This window comes from Triticum aestivum, chromosome 6D, assembly GCF_018294505.1.
Source record: "Triticum aestivum cultivar Chinese Spring chromosome 6D, IWGSC CS RefSeq v2.1, whole genome shotgun sequence".
In the NCBI taxonomy this organism is placed as follows: Eukaryota; Viridiplantae; Streptophyta; class Magnoliopsida; order Poales; family Poaceae; genus Triticum; species Triticum aestivum.
The window spans coordinates 28656698-28672410 of NC_057811.1; the positions used below are offsets into that span (position 1 = coordinate 28656698).

At 46.9% G+C, this 15713-nt stretch overlaps 1 protein-coding gene across 1 annotated transcript; it reads left to right on the forward strand.

Annotated features, from left to right (window-relative positions):
• Window positions 1–6471: 6471 nt before the first annotated feature.
• Window positions 6472–7575, forward strand: LOC123143245 (alpha/beta-gliadin MM1-like). Its single transcript, XM_044562099.1, has one exon. It carries the CDS (start codon window positions 6551–6553, stop codon window positions 7409–7411), a length of 861 nt encoding a protein of 286 aa, XP_044418034.1. The 5' UTR covers window positions 6472–6550; the 3' UTR covers window positions 7412–7575.
• Window positions 7576–15713: the final 8138 nt, after the last annotated feature.

Below are 15713 nucleotides of genomic sequence, written 5' to 3' on the forward strand. Positions count from 1 at the left end.
GGAAAAATAAATGAGAAAGCTCAAGTGTGGCTCGGACACTTCATATCATGTTTGTTTCATGCTCTCGGGCATTTCATCGAACACCTTGTGTGCATAGGAGGAACCAAAAGCAAACCCACCAGCCCCCTTCTGAATTGTGGCTAAGTGAAGTGAGCTGAGTCCTATATATAGGGATGGGCCTTTAGTCCCGGCTGGCCTGGCCAACCGCAACTAAAGGCCTTCGGGCCAGCCTGAGGACCTTTAGTCCCGGTTGGCCAGGCCAACCGGGACTAAAGCCCCTCCCGTCCGCCAGCTGTCGACCGAGCGCGCTGGGCCCAGATAGTTGGTCGCGGGTCTCCTCCCGAACCGCGACTAAAGACCCCTTTGGTCGCGGTTCGATTATTTTAGAGACTAATGGGGGCGTATGGAAGCCTCTGTTTCTACTAGTGGAGTGCGACGACCCAGATGAGGGCGCTCTTGAGCTTCTTCCCGACCGACCTAGATGCAGGAGCAGACCACGGCGGATCTAATCAGCCAACGAATAAAACTGAGGCAGGTAGAGGAAGTAAGGGAGGAAGAAGACTGACTTGTCCTGGTCGCCCTCGTAGTAGAACCTGTGTTTTGATTTTCGGCCAAAAAAGTGGATTTCGGCCATCTCGGCCTGGGGCAAAAAGTGTATTTAGGCCGAAATTGTTCAAATTTAGCAAATTTTGGTCAAATTTAAGTCAAATTGCAGTCAAAATTTGGTCAAATTTCAGCCGAAATTTTTGAAAATGGCCGAAATTCGGCCATCTCAGCCTAGGGAGAAAAAAAAGCTGAAACCAAAAATCAAAACACAGAGTAGAACATGGCGAACAGGATGACGAGGACAGCGTCGAGGATGTAGACGACGAGCCAGAGCATGTTCATGGGCAGGATCAAGCATGGGCAGGATAAGGGTGCAGGCCCCGTTGTAGGCGGCATGCTTGCAGGCCTGGCGGTTGGCGACGTCGGCGGGGAGCATGAGGATGGAGAGGACGGCGACGGTGATGCCGAGCACGACGACGAGCTTGAGGAAGTAGGCCTGGTTGGCATCATCCGGGTGCTGGTAGTTGACGAGGAGCACCAGGATGCTGACCACCGCCGCCACGATCACTAGCGCCACGTTAAAAAAACCATCTCCTCGGGGCTCCGGTCCCGGTTCCGGCCCGCCGCCTCGCCCCCTTGGTCGGTCAGATCTCTCTGTCCCTAGAGGCGGGGGGATACAGGCTAGGGTTTGGGCGTGGGCGGGGAATAGGCTGCTATGGTGCCGGCAGCGGGGCGTGTAGGAGAGAAGGATTAGGAGGAATAATTCACCACACTTTGATTAAGCTCTCGGCTGGTTCTTATGTACAGATTACAGGGCCAGCCAGGGAGATCATGGGGTGATCCACTACCTGGGATCGTGCGCCACGATCACTACATGCGTGCGCCACGATCATACACACACACGCTACACCTAGTGTCTACGCAACTACGGTATAGCAGTACAGTACAGCCTAACACCCCCCGGAGTCGTGACGTCGGCGGCGGCGACGCAAAGACTGGACCGGAACTCAGAGAAAACATCCGATGGCAGGCCTTTGGTCATGATGTCGGTGTGTTGTTGGCGCGTGGGGATGTGAAGAACACGGAAGTGGCCGAGGGCGACGCGCTCCCGCACGAAATGGATGTCCAGCTCCACATGCTTAGTGCAGCGATGATGCACCGGATTGGCTGACAGGTAGACTGCGGACACATTGTCACAGTACACAAGTGCCGCCTTGGTCATTGGAGCGGAGAGCTCGCCGAGAAGCTGGCGGAGCCAGATGCATTCAGCGACCGCGTTGGCGACGCCGCGGTATTCAGCTTCGGCGCTGGAGCGCGATACGGTCGCCTGGCGCTTGGAGGACCAGGAGACGAGAGCATCGCCGAGGAAGACGCAGAAGCCCGACGTGGAGCGTCGGGTGTCGGGGCAGCCGGCCCAGTCCGCATCGGTGAACGCACGGACGTCGAGCATGGTCGAGGCGTGAAGATGAAGCCCGAGTGCGCAGGTGCCCTTCACGTACCGGAGCACGCGCTTTACGAGCGCGAGGTGGCATTCGCGCGGGTCATGCATGTGTAAGCAGATTTGCTGGACGGCGTAGGCGATCTCTGGACGCGTGATGGTGAGGTACTGCAGGGCCCCGGCGATGCTCCGATAGGCCGAAGGGTCGTCGACGCATGGCCCATCGGCTGAGGGGAGTTTGCTCTTCGTGTCGATGGGTGTCGGGGAAGGGCGGCAGGTGTCCATGCCGGCGCGTTCCAGGAGCTCGTCGGCATATTGTTGTTGCGACAGGAAGAAGCCAGCTCGGGTGCGGGTGACGCGCATGCCGAGGAAGAAGGCGAGCGAGCGCAGGTCCTTCATGGCGAATTCGCCTGTGAGGCGCTGGATGACATGGTGAAGCACGCGTGACGAGGACGCGGTGAGCACGATGTCGTCGACGTAGAGGAGGAGGAACGCCATGTCGTTGCCGTGCCGGAAGGTGAACAGCAACGAGTCCGAACGCGTAGCTGCGAAGCCAATGGAGCGGACGAAGCCGGCGAAGTGGAGGAACCAGGCACGGGGCGCCTGCTTGAGCCCGTACAAGGACTTGGAGAGGCGGCAGACGTGCTCTGGTTTGTCGGGGTCGATGAATCCGGCGGGCTGGAGGCAGTAGACTTCCTCCTCAAGTTTCCGTGGAGGAAGGCATTGGAGACGTCGAGGTGGTGCACCGGCCAGCCGCGCGACGCGGCCATAGTGAGCACCATGTGGATCGTCACTGGCTTGACGACGGGGGAGAACGTCTCGCCGTAGTCGACGCCGGCACGCTGATGAAAGCCCCGCACGACCCAGCATGCTTTGTAGCGGGCCAGCACGCCGTCGGCGTCGTTTTTGTGCTTGAAGATCCGCTTCCCTGTGATCAGGTTGGCGCCGGGGGGGAGCGGGGCACCAGCTCCCACGTGCGATTGCGCACGAGCGCATCGTACTCAGCACACATGGCAGCGAGCCAGTTCGGGTCGCGAACAGCAGCACGAACCGAACGCGGCACCGGCGACACCGATGATGAGCTAGAGGCGGTGGCCGCGTCGTAGTAGCGCGGCTTGGGGCGGAAGATGCCGCGCTGGGCACGCGTGACCATGGGCACAGGAGGCGCCGGTGCGCGGGGCGCCGCTGGTGGCGCGCTCGGAGACGAGCTGTCGGAGGAGCCACTGGGGAGTTGTCGGAGGAGGCGCTGGCGGAGGCGAAGACAAGCGGACCAGGCGCGGATGGGCACGTCGAGGACGGAGCCGAGCCGCCATCGGAAGCGCCCGCAGCGTACCGCGAGCTGACGCGGCGCGCCCCGCTGGTTGGCGATGATGAGCGGGGCAAGCCGGTGATGGAGATCAGGCGCGCCGGCAGCACGGGTGACATGCTGCTGTCAGGCACCGGTGGAAGCGCGGGCAGCGCAGGAGGCCGGACGACGAGCGGGATCTGCAGGTTAGAGGGTACGACGGGTGGCGTAGGCGACGGGGAAGAGGATGCGAACGGGAAAACGTGTTCGTGGAAGAGAACGTGGCGAGACGTGAGGACGCGGCGAGAGGTGAGGTCAAAGCAGCGAAAACCACGATGATCGGGAGGGTACCCGAGGAAGACGCAGGCGATAGAACGTGGCTCGAGCTTATGGCGGGTGGTGGCGGTGACGTTCGGATAGCAGAGGCATCCAAAGACGCGGAGCTGCGAGTAATTTGTGCGGGCATGCGGTGACGTTCGGATAGATGCGGAGTAATTTGTGCGACGCCGAGCAGGAGTTCATGCGGAGTGCAGGGCGCCGAGGCGCGGCAGGGCCGACGATTGAGCAGGTAGGTCGAGGTGTTGAGAGCCTCTGCCCAGAAGCGAGCGGGCATGTGCGCATGACAGAGAAGCACACGAACACCGTCGTTGATCGTGCGGAGAACTCGCTCGTCCTTGCCGTTCTGCCGTGGCGAGCAAGCAGAGAGCGCGCGGCTGCACTGTCGAATTCACGACCGTTGCCCGTTTCCAGTGCAAGTATGGGTAACTGAAACTGAGTCTGAACATAGGCAAAGAAATCAACAAGTATGGGAAGAACTTCAGACTTGTGTTTCAGAGGGAAAGTCCAGACATAGTGACTGAAATCATCTAGTACAACTAAGTAAAACTGATAGCCGGATATGCTTACAACGGGAGCGGTCCATACATCAAGGTGTAAAAGCTGGAAAGGAAAGAAACTAGCAGTGGTGGATGTCTGAAACGTGTTGGATCGATGTCCGTGTAGCCCGCTTCTTTCTCTGTAGGAAGGACGCGGTTACGCTCGCGTTGACATCGGATGACTCGATCACATGCACGGGAGGGGCGGTACGACATGGCACCGCCACGCCACCGTGCTCCCTCCCAGTGCCGACCTGGAGCAACTTGCCACTCCTCAGCTCGTGACCGGTGGGCTTGACGGGCCACCTAGCCATTTTTTATGCCAGACAACTCTTCTTCCTGCTCATCAGATGTCATGGATAAAACTGTTTAAGGAGGAAAATGATGAGTGGACGTGTGATGCGGTTCTTGCCCAACATCTGACATTGTTTAAATAGCGAGGGGACACGAGAGGAGCCAACTGGCGTTCTGTTTAATGCCAACCGGCTCGTGAACGAACATGTGGCCGGAGTAATTATCCTGGCACACACGAGGGTTTAATGGTGGAAGGCGGGCAGTCTGCAGGAATGAGGCGAGGATGTGTGCTTAGCCGGCGTGCAGTAGGCGGCGCCCTCGGCCGGCGTGCTGCTTCCATTGCGGAGGCAGTGAGAGGTCGCGTCCGCTCTGCAGCGCATGAATGCGGGCAGCTGGCGCAGAGCGGGAACGCGTGCGGGCGAGGGAGGAGGGGGTTTGGGCGGGTGGTCAGAAGAGGTCGTGGGTGTTGTCCGAACGCCTGCAAATCCCCCCTCCATATTTGTCTCCAGTTTGCGGGAGAAAGTACGTCCGGACCGTCTCCAATGGACCAATACAGGCCCGCATTAGATGGCACAACACGTCCGGACCATGTGGTCCGGATGGTTGTGGACAGTTTAATTGAGGGTCGGCGTTGGAGATGCCTTAGAGTTTATGAATCCATTGTGTTTTTCTAATCATAAAAAAGCACTTACAATAAGTTATAAGGAAAGACACGTTTATATGTTAGGTTCAGACTCCAGGTTTCGTTTTACATATGCTTTATTCATCCGACTGATTCCAATAGAGTGAGCCTAGCGTTGTTTTTCTGGAAACTCGCGGGATAAGGAGACATGCATACACATTCTTTCAAGCAAATCACATCCATTCTTTTTAACTCATTTTTCTTCTTTTAATAATATAATAGATCATTTATATTTTTTATCTGAAACAGTTGACGTGTAATTTATATTGTAATCTGAGGATAATGTTTGGATTTTACTTTCAAATATATTTGAAATGGCCATGATGGAATCACATCCATTTATTTTATTATTATTTGAATTTGATCCAAAAGATAAATAATGAGTTGAGGTCATGTCAACTTTTCTGAGAACTTTGCTAATCAAAATATAAATTGTATTTAAAAAATCTATTTTTTAGCACGCATGAAAAACATAACACGTATCTTTTCACACATAATGAACGGTTGTCATAAGAACTCATGCCATGCCACAACCTCCCTCCGACCCTGCCAACATTGTTGCAGCTGCACTCGCAAGCCTTAGCGTAGATGATAATTTATACAATTTGCGTAAAACAAAATAAGATCTACAAATTAATAGAAGCTAGAACGTACATTGGCATGCACACACATTGCAAGCTATACTAAGCTGATAAGTGTTAATAACTTGTACAACATATACAACACTTAAGACAAGTAAAAGCAATTTGATGAGTCATGGTCTATCAAAGCCACATTACTAGTCTAATCCATCTTAACAGGTCACACATGATTAAAATCTTGTTTGTGTGCAAGTCAAGCTTATCTAGTTTACATGTAACAACTTGTAGAACATTAAAAAATTTATGTTTGCTAATAACTTCTAGAACACTACAACACTTGACATGTAAAAGGAATTTGATGAGTCATGGCCTACTAAAGCAAGTTATATTACTAGTCTTATCTACCTTAACAGGCCACACAAGATTACAAACCAAGTTCTGTGCCAGCCATGCTTATCTAGTTTATGCGTAACAATTTGCAGAAAATTACAAACTTAGTTTCAGAAAAATAGGCAATCTAGATTAGTGTTTGAGCTATAAAGTGAATAAAATGAGTCATCTGTGTTATCACACCTTTTTGGTTGTGGAATGATAGTGCAACAACAAGGAACTTTAATGACCAGTTCAAGAATACACTTGTAAGTAGTGCCACCGAACACAACATACCAAATTATGATTTTGAGAAGCATCCAAGCACTTCCACACAAGCAAATGCCAATTGTGAAAGAGATCATGCCATGGCAGCTATAAATAGGCCCGTAGCATGACGATCATCCTTCCTCATCCATCATTCTCAAAAGTAGAGCGCATCATTTAAGCCAAGCAAGCAGTGCTCAATACAAATCCACCATGAAGACCTTTCTCATCCTTGCCCTCCTTGCTATTGTAGCAACCACCGCCACAATTGCAGTTAGAGTTCCAGTGCCACAATTGCAGCCACAAAATCCATCTCAGCAACAACCACAAGAGCAAGTTCCATTGGTACAACAACAGCAATTTCCAGGGCAGCAACAACCATTTCCACCACAACAACCATATCCGCAGCCGCAACCATTTCCATCACAACAACCATATCTGCAGCTGCAACCATTTCCACAGCCGCAACTACCATATCCGCAGCCGCAACTACCATATCCGCAGCCGCAACCATTTCGACCACAACAACCATATCCACAACCGCAACCACAGTATTCGCAACCACAACAACCAATTTCGCAGCAGCAACAACAACAACAACAACAAATCCTTCAACAAATTTTGCAACAACAACTGATTCCATGCAGGGATGTTGTATTGCAACAACACAACATAGCGCATGGAAGGTCACAAGTTTTGCAACAAAGTACTTACCAGCTGGTGCAACAATTGTGTTGTCAGCAGCTGTGGCAGATCCCCGAGCAGTCGCGGTGCCAAGCCATCCACAATGTTGTTCATGCTATTATTCTGCATCATCATCAACAACAACAACAACAACAACAACCGTTGACCCAGGTCTCCTTCCAACAGCCTCAACAACAATATCCATCAGGCCAGGGCTCCTTCCAGCCATCTCAGCAAAACCCACAGGCCCAGGGCTCTGTCCAGCCTCAACAACTGCCCCAGTTTGAGGAAATAAGGAACCTAGCGCTAGAGACGCTACCTGCAATGTGCAATGTCTATATCCCTCCATATTGCACCATTGCTCAAGTTGGCATCTTCGGTACTAACTGAGAAGAGAAGAACTCTAGTAGTAGATATATGATACACCGTTTTCTTAGTCCATGGTTTGGTCGTTGTAGCGGTGAAAAAATAAAGTGACATGCACTATCATGCAAGAACCCGAACTATACTAGTTCAAACATGGGAATAAAAGACAAACACATGTCTTGACTACATATGATTGTTTGTTTGAGTTCCACTCATGTGCCCACTTACAAGTTCACCCCTAATTATATATATTATGCATTAAGTAGATATTTATGTTGCATTAATCTAAAGATAACAAAATGAGTCTGAAATTTGAATTAAATTGAAGTATTTCCTTGGACTTTCAAATGGAGTATTATTAAAGTAGTAAGGACTATCCACATCCTTGGCTTGCCCTTGATCAATTATTTCCAGAGAAGCATTCAATTCATCAATCAATTACATTGATTTTTGTGGCTGGTACTTCTCCTCAACATGAGTATATTCATCGCGGCAACTCCAAATAGGCATGAATGAGGTACCGGTGCTCTGGAGCACTGGTACCTAACTGCTTCTCATGTGAAGGGGTGCGGGCGCGGGAGAGGTGTTTTTGGTGGGCCAGGGGAGTAAGAAGCGGCCGTGGCAGCGGTCCAGACGCCCACAAAGCCCCGTAGTTTGTTTTTGGTTTACAGGAAAATGCACATCCAGACCGGCCTGCGGGCCGATATAGGACCGTATTGGATGGCAAAACATGTCCGGATGGTCGCGAGCGGTTTAAGGGTTAGCTTTTGTAACACCCGGTTAGTTATGCTATGGTAATTCCCTGCTAATGATGTCACGTCAGCACGATTACTGTTGTTAACCTCACAATGATTCAATCCCATTCAAATTCAAATTTAAAATAAAGGCAAACATCAAAAGTTTCAAACATTAAAACTAAAATCTTCGAGAGGTGAAAAATAATGCATAAGTAATTATGGTGGAGAAACCACACTTTTATAAAATGTTTAAATACTCTAAAAATAATAAAACCGTGGCTTAAACTATTATTTAAATGCTTTTAAAATAGTAAAAATGTTCTAACTAAATTAATTGGGTACCAAACTTTTAGTGGCAGTGGTATATTTAGTAGAACTAATTTAGATGCTAATAAAACATAAAAGGAAAGACAAAACAAATAAAAGTAAAAGGGGGCAACCCCTCGCTGGACCTCGGCCAAGCTGGCCACTGGGCTAGCTAGGTTGGCCCAACCGCCTCCCTTAACCCCCCACTCCCCATTGAACCCTAGACCGATCGCCCCACTTCCCCCACACCCCCTCGTTAGCCTCCCCACCTCTCGATCCCATCTGGATCGGGGAGGGGATCGCCCCCATCGACCCCGTCGCGGTCGCTGGATCGCCCGCCGGCGTCGCCGGACCTCCTCCCCGTCGCACGTCTCCGGCTCTCCTCCCCTCTCGCTCCTTTTCCTCGACCCGATCTGGATCGGACAGGGCCAATGAGCCCAACGCCCCCCTGCATCGACGCTGTGCTCCAGCACCGCCGCCCGAAGACCTCGCCATCGCCGGACCTCGCGTCGCCTCCTCGTATCCCTCCCCGACTCGCCTCCTCAAGCCACGCCGACCCCCTTCTCGGCAACGCTGTGAGCCGCCCCCGTTTCCCTCCTTCTCTTTCCACCGTGTTCACCGCGCCGCCTGCCGTGCCCCTCGCAGCGCGCACGCCCACCACCGCGCCAGCCCCCGCTCCGCGCCCTCTCCTGCACGCTTGTGCGCGCATGACCCTAGCCGCGCCCACGCCGTGATCCCCTTGTCCCGCGCTCGCCGCGGCCCCCATGCTCCCCTGTGCCCTCTTTTGGGGGTGTCGGCTGCCCCTGTCCCGCAGCTCGCTGGCATGTGTCCCCGCCCGCGCCTCGCCACCGCTCTACAGCTACGCTACTATTGCGCTGTGGCCGCCGCCGCTTCCCGCTGCTCTGCCAGCGCCAAAGCTCCCGGTTGGCCCTGCCGCTGCTCGCATTTAACCGCCGGCCTAAGCGGCCTAACCTCCCCCCCCCCTCGCTAATGAACCCCCACCAACCCGCTGACACCGGGACCCACATCCCCTAATTAACCATTTAATAAATTAAAACTCTTAAATTAACATTAGTGTATGACATGTGGGTCCCCTATTAATTAAACTGATTTAATTAAAATCTATTAACTTTGAGTCTATGACATATGGGCCCCACTAAACATTTGACCAGTCAACGGTCCAGTCAAATGCTGACCGGACAGTTGACCAGAGGGCCCCGCCAGTCAGCCAATGTGTTGTTCTGCTGGGTACCTTTCTAAGTACACCTAGCATTTTGCATTTACAATATTTGTTTTAAAATAAATTAGAATAATTTCAAAAAAATATTAAAACTTTTAAAATTAAAATAAATAATCCGTAACTCGGATGAAATTACTTTATACATGGAACTTGCTCAAAAAACGAGACGAATCCGAATACACAGTCCGTTCGTCTGCCACGCGTCCCTAGCATAGCGAACATGCAACCATCCCCCTCCGGTTCGACTGTCCGAAAAATTATTATTGCACATGCCCGCTAAGAGGTTGGCTGTATATGACATGACAACTTCTTATAGCCGACCCTTGGCTGTATTATTAACCATGCTCTTAGTGAGGTAGCTAGTATATCATAGACGACTAGCTAGTATCAGACTGGCCAAAGTGGGAGTAACTTCAGCAGTAACATCGACTCCAACTCAGCAAACTTGCTTATGTGGGAGTAAACCTTGTCCAATGCAAAATAGAATCCCAGTCGTAATTTTTTCAGGAAACGTGTGGGATCCCAAACGAAAAGCACACATCACTCTTGCGGCAACCGTCGGTGACACCCAATAAATCACAAACGGTCTGCAGCACTTGTATGTGTGCAAAGGGGCTCCTGAACCGTTTGTGATAGAACATTATCGCAGACGGTAATTGTTGGCAAACGTGTGCGATGGAGTCTAGCATGGCAGACGGGTTACGCAGAAAACTCGTGTGCGATGGGGCACAAATCGCACACAGTTCATATGTTGGCCCATGTGCCTTACATACTATTTCCCAAATGGTTTGTTACGACAGACCGTATCGTTTCAGTGCGTCATTAGAAACGCTTAATCACTGATACCACACGTGCGATAGAATTTAGTGCGTGCTGCATCGCACACGATTACATTTTGGAAGGCCTCTGGATCACTGCTCCATATCCCCGACGGTTTCTGGGCCGTGTGGGAAGGACACCCTATCGCACACACTCACTTGGCGACGGTTCCAAATGCTGTTGCGGAAAGGGGTTAAAAACAGTTTGTTTAGGACCGACGCATACCAGTGTCTATCTATCTATCTATCTATCTATCTATCCATCTATCTATCTATCTATCCATCTATCTATCTCAATCCACCTATCTATCTATCCATCTATCCATCTATCTATCTCTCCATCTATCCATCTATCTATCCATCTATCCATCCATCTACTATCCATCTATCTATCCATCCATCTATCTATCTCTCTCTCTCTATCTATCTATCTATCTATCTATCTATCTATCTATCTATCTATCTATCTATCTATCTATCTGTCTGTCTAACTATCTATCTGTCTATCTATCTATCCATCTATTCATCTATCTATCTATGTATCCATTTATCCATTGATCCATCTATCGATCCATCCATCTATCCATCCATCTATCCATCCATCTATCTATCCATGTATCCATGTATCCATCTATCCATCTATCCATCTATTGATCTATCCATCTATCTATCTATCTATCCATCTATCCATCTATCGATCTATCCATCTATCTATCTATCCATCCATCTATCCATCTATCGATCTATCGGTCTATCCATCTATCGATCTATCCATCTCTCCATCTACCCATCTACCCATCTATCCATCTATCCATCTATTCATCTACCGATCTATCTATCCATCTATCTATCTAGCTATCTAGCTATCTATCAATCTATCTAGCTATCTAGCTATCTATCTATCTAGTTATCTAGCTATCTATCAATCTACCTACCTACCTACCTACCTATCTATCTATCTATCTATCTATCTAAAGGAAATATGCCCTAGATGCAATAATAAAGTTGTCATTTACATTTCCTTATATCATGATAAACTAGCGGAGTCACCCGCGCATTTGCGCGGCTAGATTGACTACATATATTGTTATATTTGGGATTATTTTTCTATGCCAATTTTATGGCCTCTTACTCAGATATTATCTAATTGAATTTACCACCACCATATGTTATATCCATAGATTATAATTAAAAGGCAACTTCCGACGAAACATAGACAGATTATTGAGTGCTCAGTAGACGGACGCAATATCATATATAGACTTCTATACCAATCTTCATGGTTCCCATCTTTGATCCTCTCCTCGTCCCTTGGTATCTATCTTTGCACCCAATATGTCTTTGGAGTTCCAAGAATTGAATCTTAGCATGAATGGCTTCAATGTGTACCAAATGTTCTCTTGTTCCTCCCAAATTAATTACTGGTTGCATTCTTAGTTGCTTTGACATTCTTGGTTAATGCAATGTCTTGCCTACCAATATATGCATCCACACACGATCATATTTATATGACCACTTACCTCTGTATTCTGGTATTTGTGCTTCAGAATTTTTCTCTCATTCAGTTTATTCATAGATTAAAAACGTCGATCGTTTCTTTATTGGTTTGCATTATCTTGTTTGCCGAACGTAAGCATCCACACATGCTCGTCATGATATGATTGGTCATCATTGTATATTTGTATTTGTGTGTTGATAGCTTAAGGATTTTCTCGGATTCACTTCATAGTTTAAGGATTTTCTCGCGTTCAATTTATTCTACCTTATTCATTTTCATGTTTCTTTATTGCATTTATATCAATTCTTACAATATATTTTCCAAGATATGAACTCAACTGCTAATTACGTAGTTTTTCATCAAAAATTACATGTAAAAATGTTACAAATGCATAAACATGATAAAAATATATATCATATTCCATTGAGAGATCGCCCATTTAAAAAAAACACGTTGACTTACAAAAAGGACAATTCAAGCTGCATGTACGTCCGACTCATGTTTACCTGACAATGTCGATGTTGATTTCAGCAGTAAATGAGCTGTGTGTGACCTTTGCGCTTTCCGGTATTCTTCTAACCTGTGTGCTTTATGATCAGTTTGTTGTGCTTAGTACTGGACACTGGAGTATACTATCATATTTGGTACAAATAAATCTGAACTACTATAGTTATGATCCACTCTATAGTTAATGGTGGTGGTAATTAATATATGTGGTTAAATACTTGCGCTCCTTAGGTGGGGAGTTGGATTTGTATTTCCCTAAAATAAATTTCAGATTTCGTAATAGTGGTGAAGCCAGCCGGAAGAACCTCTGCGTCATTATTAATTTTGGTGATATTTTTCTTCATAGTGTAGAATAATTTTAGTGCTTATTCCGCAAAAAATATGGCCTCAACTAACCCCATAGCTTGTATGTTGCGCCACCACTGTTTCCTATATCTTATTACATCCGTTGTTTTTAGATCTTGATGCATAACTTTGACAATTTTTAATAGATATGTGTCTGCATAAAAAATTATAAATGCTATGATAATTTGATTAATTATGATGAATAAAATGTTATTGCTCTGACTTGATCCCTCTAGAATTTTCCAAAATTTCACATTACTGTTGTAGTAGTGCATGCTACCTCTTCAGCACTGCGTTAGTTTTCCCTTGAAGAGGAAAGGGTGATGCAGTAAATCAGCGTCAGTATTTCCCTCAGTTTTTGAGAACCAAGGTATCAATCCAGTAGGAGGCAACACACGAGTCCCTCGCACCTACACAAACAAATAAAATCCTCGCAACCAACGCAATAAAGGGGTTGTCAATCCCTTCACGGTCACTTACGAAAGTGAGATCTGATAGATTTGATAAGATAATATTTTTGGTATTTTTATGATAAAGATGCAACGTAAAGAAAGCAAAATAAAAACAACGCCAGAAATAGCTTGTTGACGGGAGATTAAATATGATGGAAAATAGACCGGGGGCCATAGGTTTCACTAGTGGCTTCTCTCGAGAGCATAAGTATTTCGGTGGGTAGACAAATTACTGTTGAGCAATTGACAGAATTGAGCATAGTTATGAGAATATCAAGGTATGATCATGTATATAGGCATCACGTCCGAGGCAAGTAGCCCGACTCCTGCCTGCATCTACTACTATTACTCCACACATCAACCGCTATCCAGCATGCATCTAGAGTATTAAGTTCAAAAGAACAGAGTAACGCTTTAAGTAAGATGACATGATGTAGAGGGATAAACTCATGCAATATGATATAAACCCCATCTTGTTATCCTCGATGGCAACAATACAATACGTGCCTTGCTGCCCCTACTGTCACTGGGAAAGGACACCGCAAGATTGAACCCAAAGCTAAGCACTTCTCCCATCGCAAGAAAGATCAATCTAGTAGGCCAAACCAAATTGATAATTCGAAGAGACTTGCAAAGATAACCAATCATACATAAAAGAATTTAGACAAGATTCAAATATTGTTCATAGATAAACTTGATCATAAACCCATAATTCGTCGGTCTCAACAAACACACCGCAAAAGAAGATTACATCGAATAGATCTCCACAAGAGGGGGGGAGAACATTGTATTGAGATCCAAAAAGAGAGAAGAAGCCATCTAGCTAATAACTATGGACCCGAAGGTCTGAGGTAAAGTACTCACACATCATCGGAGAGGCTATGGTGTTGATGTAGAAGTCCTCCGTGATCGATGCCCCCTTCGGCGGAGCTCCGGAAAAGGCCCCAAGATGGGATCTCACGGGTACAGAAGGTTGCGGCGATGGAATTAGGTTTCATTCCGTTTGGACTCGGTTTGATATTCTTTTTCTGTGAAACTCTGAACTAGGCAAAAAACAGCAATTCTGGGGTGGGCCTCCGGTTAATAGGTTAGTCCCAAAAATAATATAAAAGTGTATAATAAAGCCCATTAATGTCTAAAACAGAATATAATATAGCATGGAACAGTTAAAAATTATATATACGTTGGAGACGTATCAAGCATCCCCAAGCTTAATTCCTGCTCGTCCTCGAGTAGGTAAATGATAAAAACAGAATTTTTAATGTGGAATGCTACTTCGAATAATTTCAATGTAATTCTCTTAATTGTGGTATGAATATTCAGACCCGAAAGATTCAAGACAAAAGTTTAATATTGACATCAAAATAATAATACTTCAAGCATACTAACTAAGCAATTATGTCTTCTCAAAATCATATAGTCTAGCTATGCTCTATCTTCACCACACAAAGTATTTAAATTATGCACAACCCCGATGACAAGCCAAGCAATTGTTTCATACTTTTGATGTTCTCAAACTTTTTCAATCTTCACAGAATACATGAGCATGAGCCATGGACATAGCACTATATGTGGAATAGAATGGTGGTTGTGGAGAAGACAAAAAAGGAGAAGATAGTCTCACATCAACTAGGCGTATCAACGGGCTATGGAGATGCCCATTAATAGATATCAATGTGAGTGAGTAGGAATTGCCATGCAACGGATGCACTAGAGCTATAAGTATATGAAAGCTCAACAAAAGGAACTAAGTGGGTGTCCATCCAACTCGCTTGCTCATGAAGACCTAGGGCATTTTGAGGAAACCCATCATTGGAATATACAAGCCAAGTTCTATAATGAAAATTTCCCACTAGTACATGAAAGTGATATCATAGGAGACTCTCTATCATGAAGATCACGGTGCTACTTTGAAGAACAAGTGTGGTAAAAGGATAGTAACATTGTCCCTTCTCTCTTTTTCTCTCATTTTTTATTTGGGTCTTTTATCCTTTTTTTATGGCCTCTTTTTTTAGTCCGAAGTCTCATCCCGACTTGTGGGGGAATCATAGTCTCCATCATCCTTTCCTCACTTGGGACAATGCTCTAAAAAAATGATGATCATCACACTTTTATTTACTTACAACTCAATACTTAGAACAAAATATGACTCTATGTGAATGCCTCTGGCGGTATACCGTGATATGCAATGAATCAAGAGTGACATGTATGAAAGAATTATGAACGGTGGCTTTGCCACAAATACAATGTCAACTACATGATCATGGAAAGCAATATGACAATGATGGAGTGTGTCATAATAAACTGAACGGTGGTAAGTTGCATGGCAATATATCTCGCAATGGCTATGGAAATGCCATGACAGGTAGGTATGGTGGCTGTTTTGAGGAAGGTATATGGTGGGTGTATGATACCGGCGAAAA

Coding starts and splice junctions, on each gene's coding strand:
- LOC123143245 (XM_044562099.1), top strand. CDS start 6,551: ATGAAGACCTTTCTCATCCTTGCCCTCCTTGCTATTGTAGCAACCACC.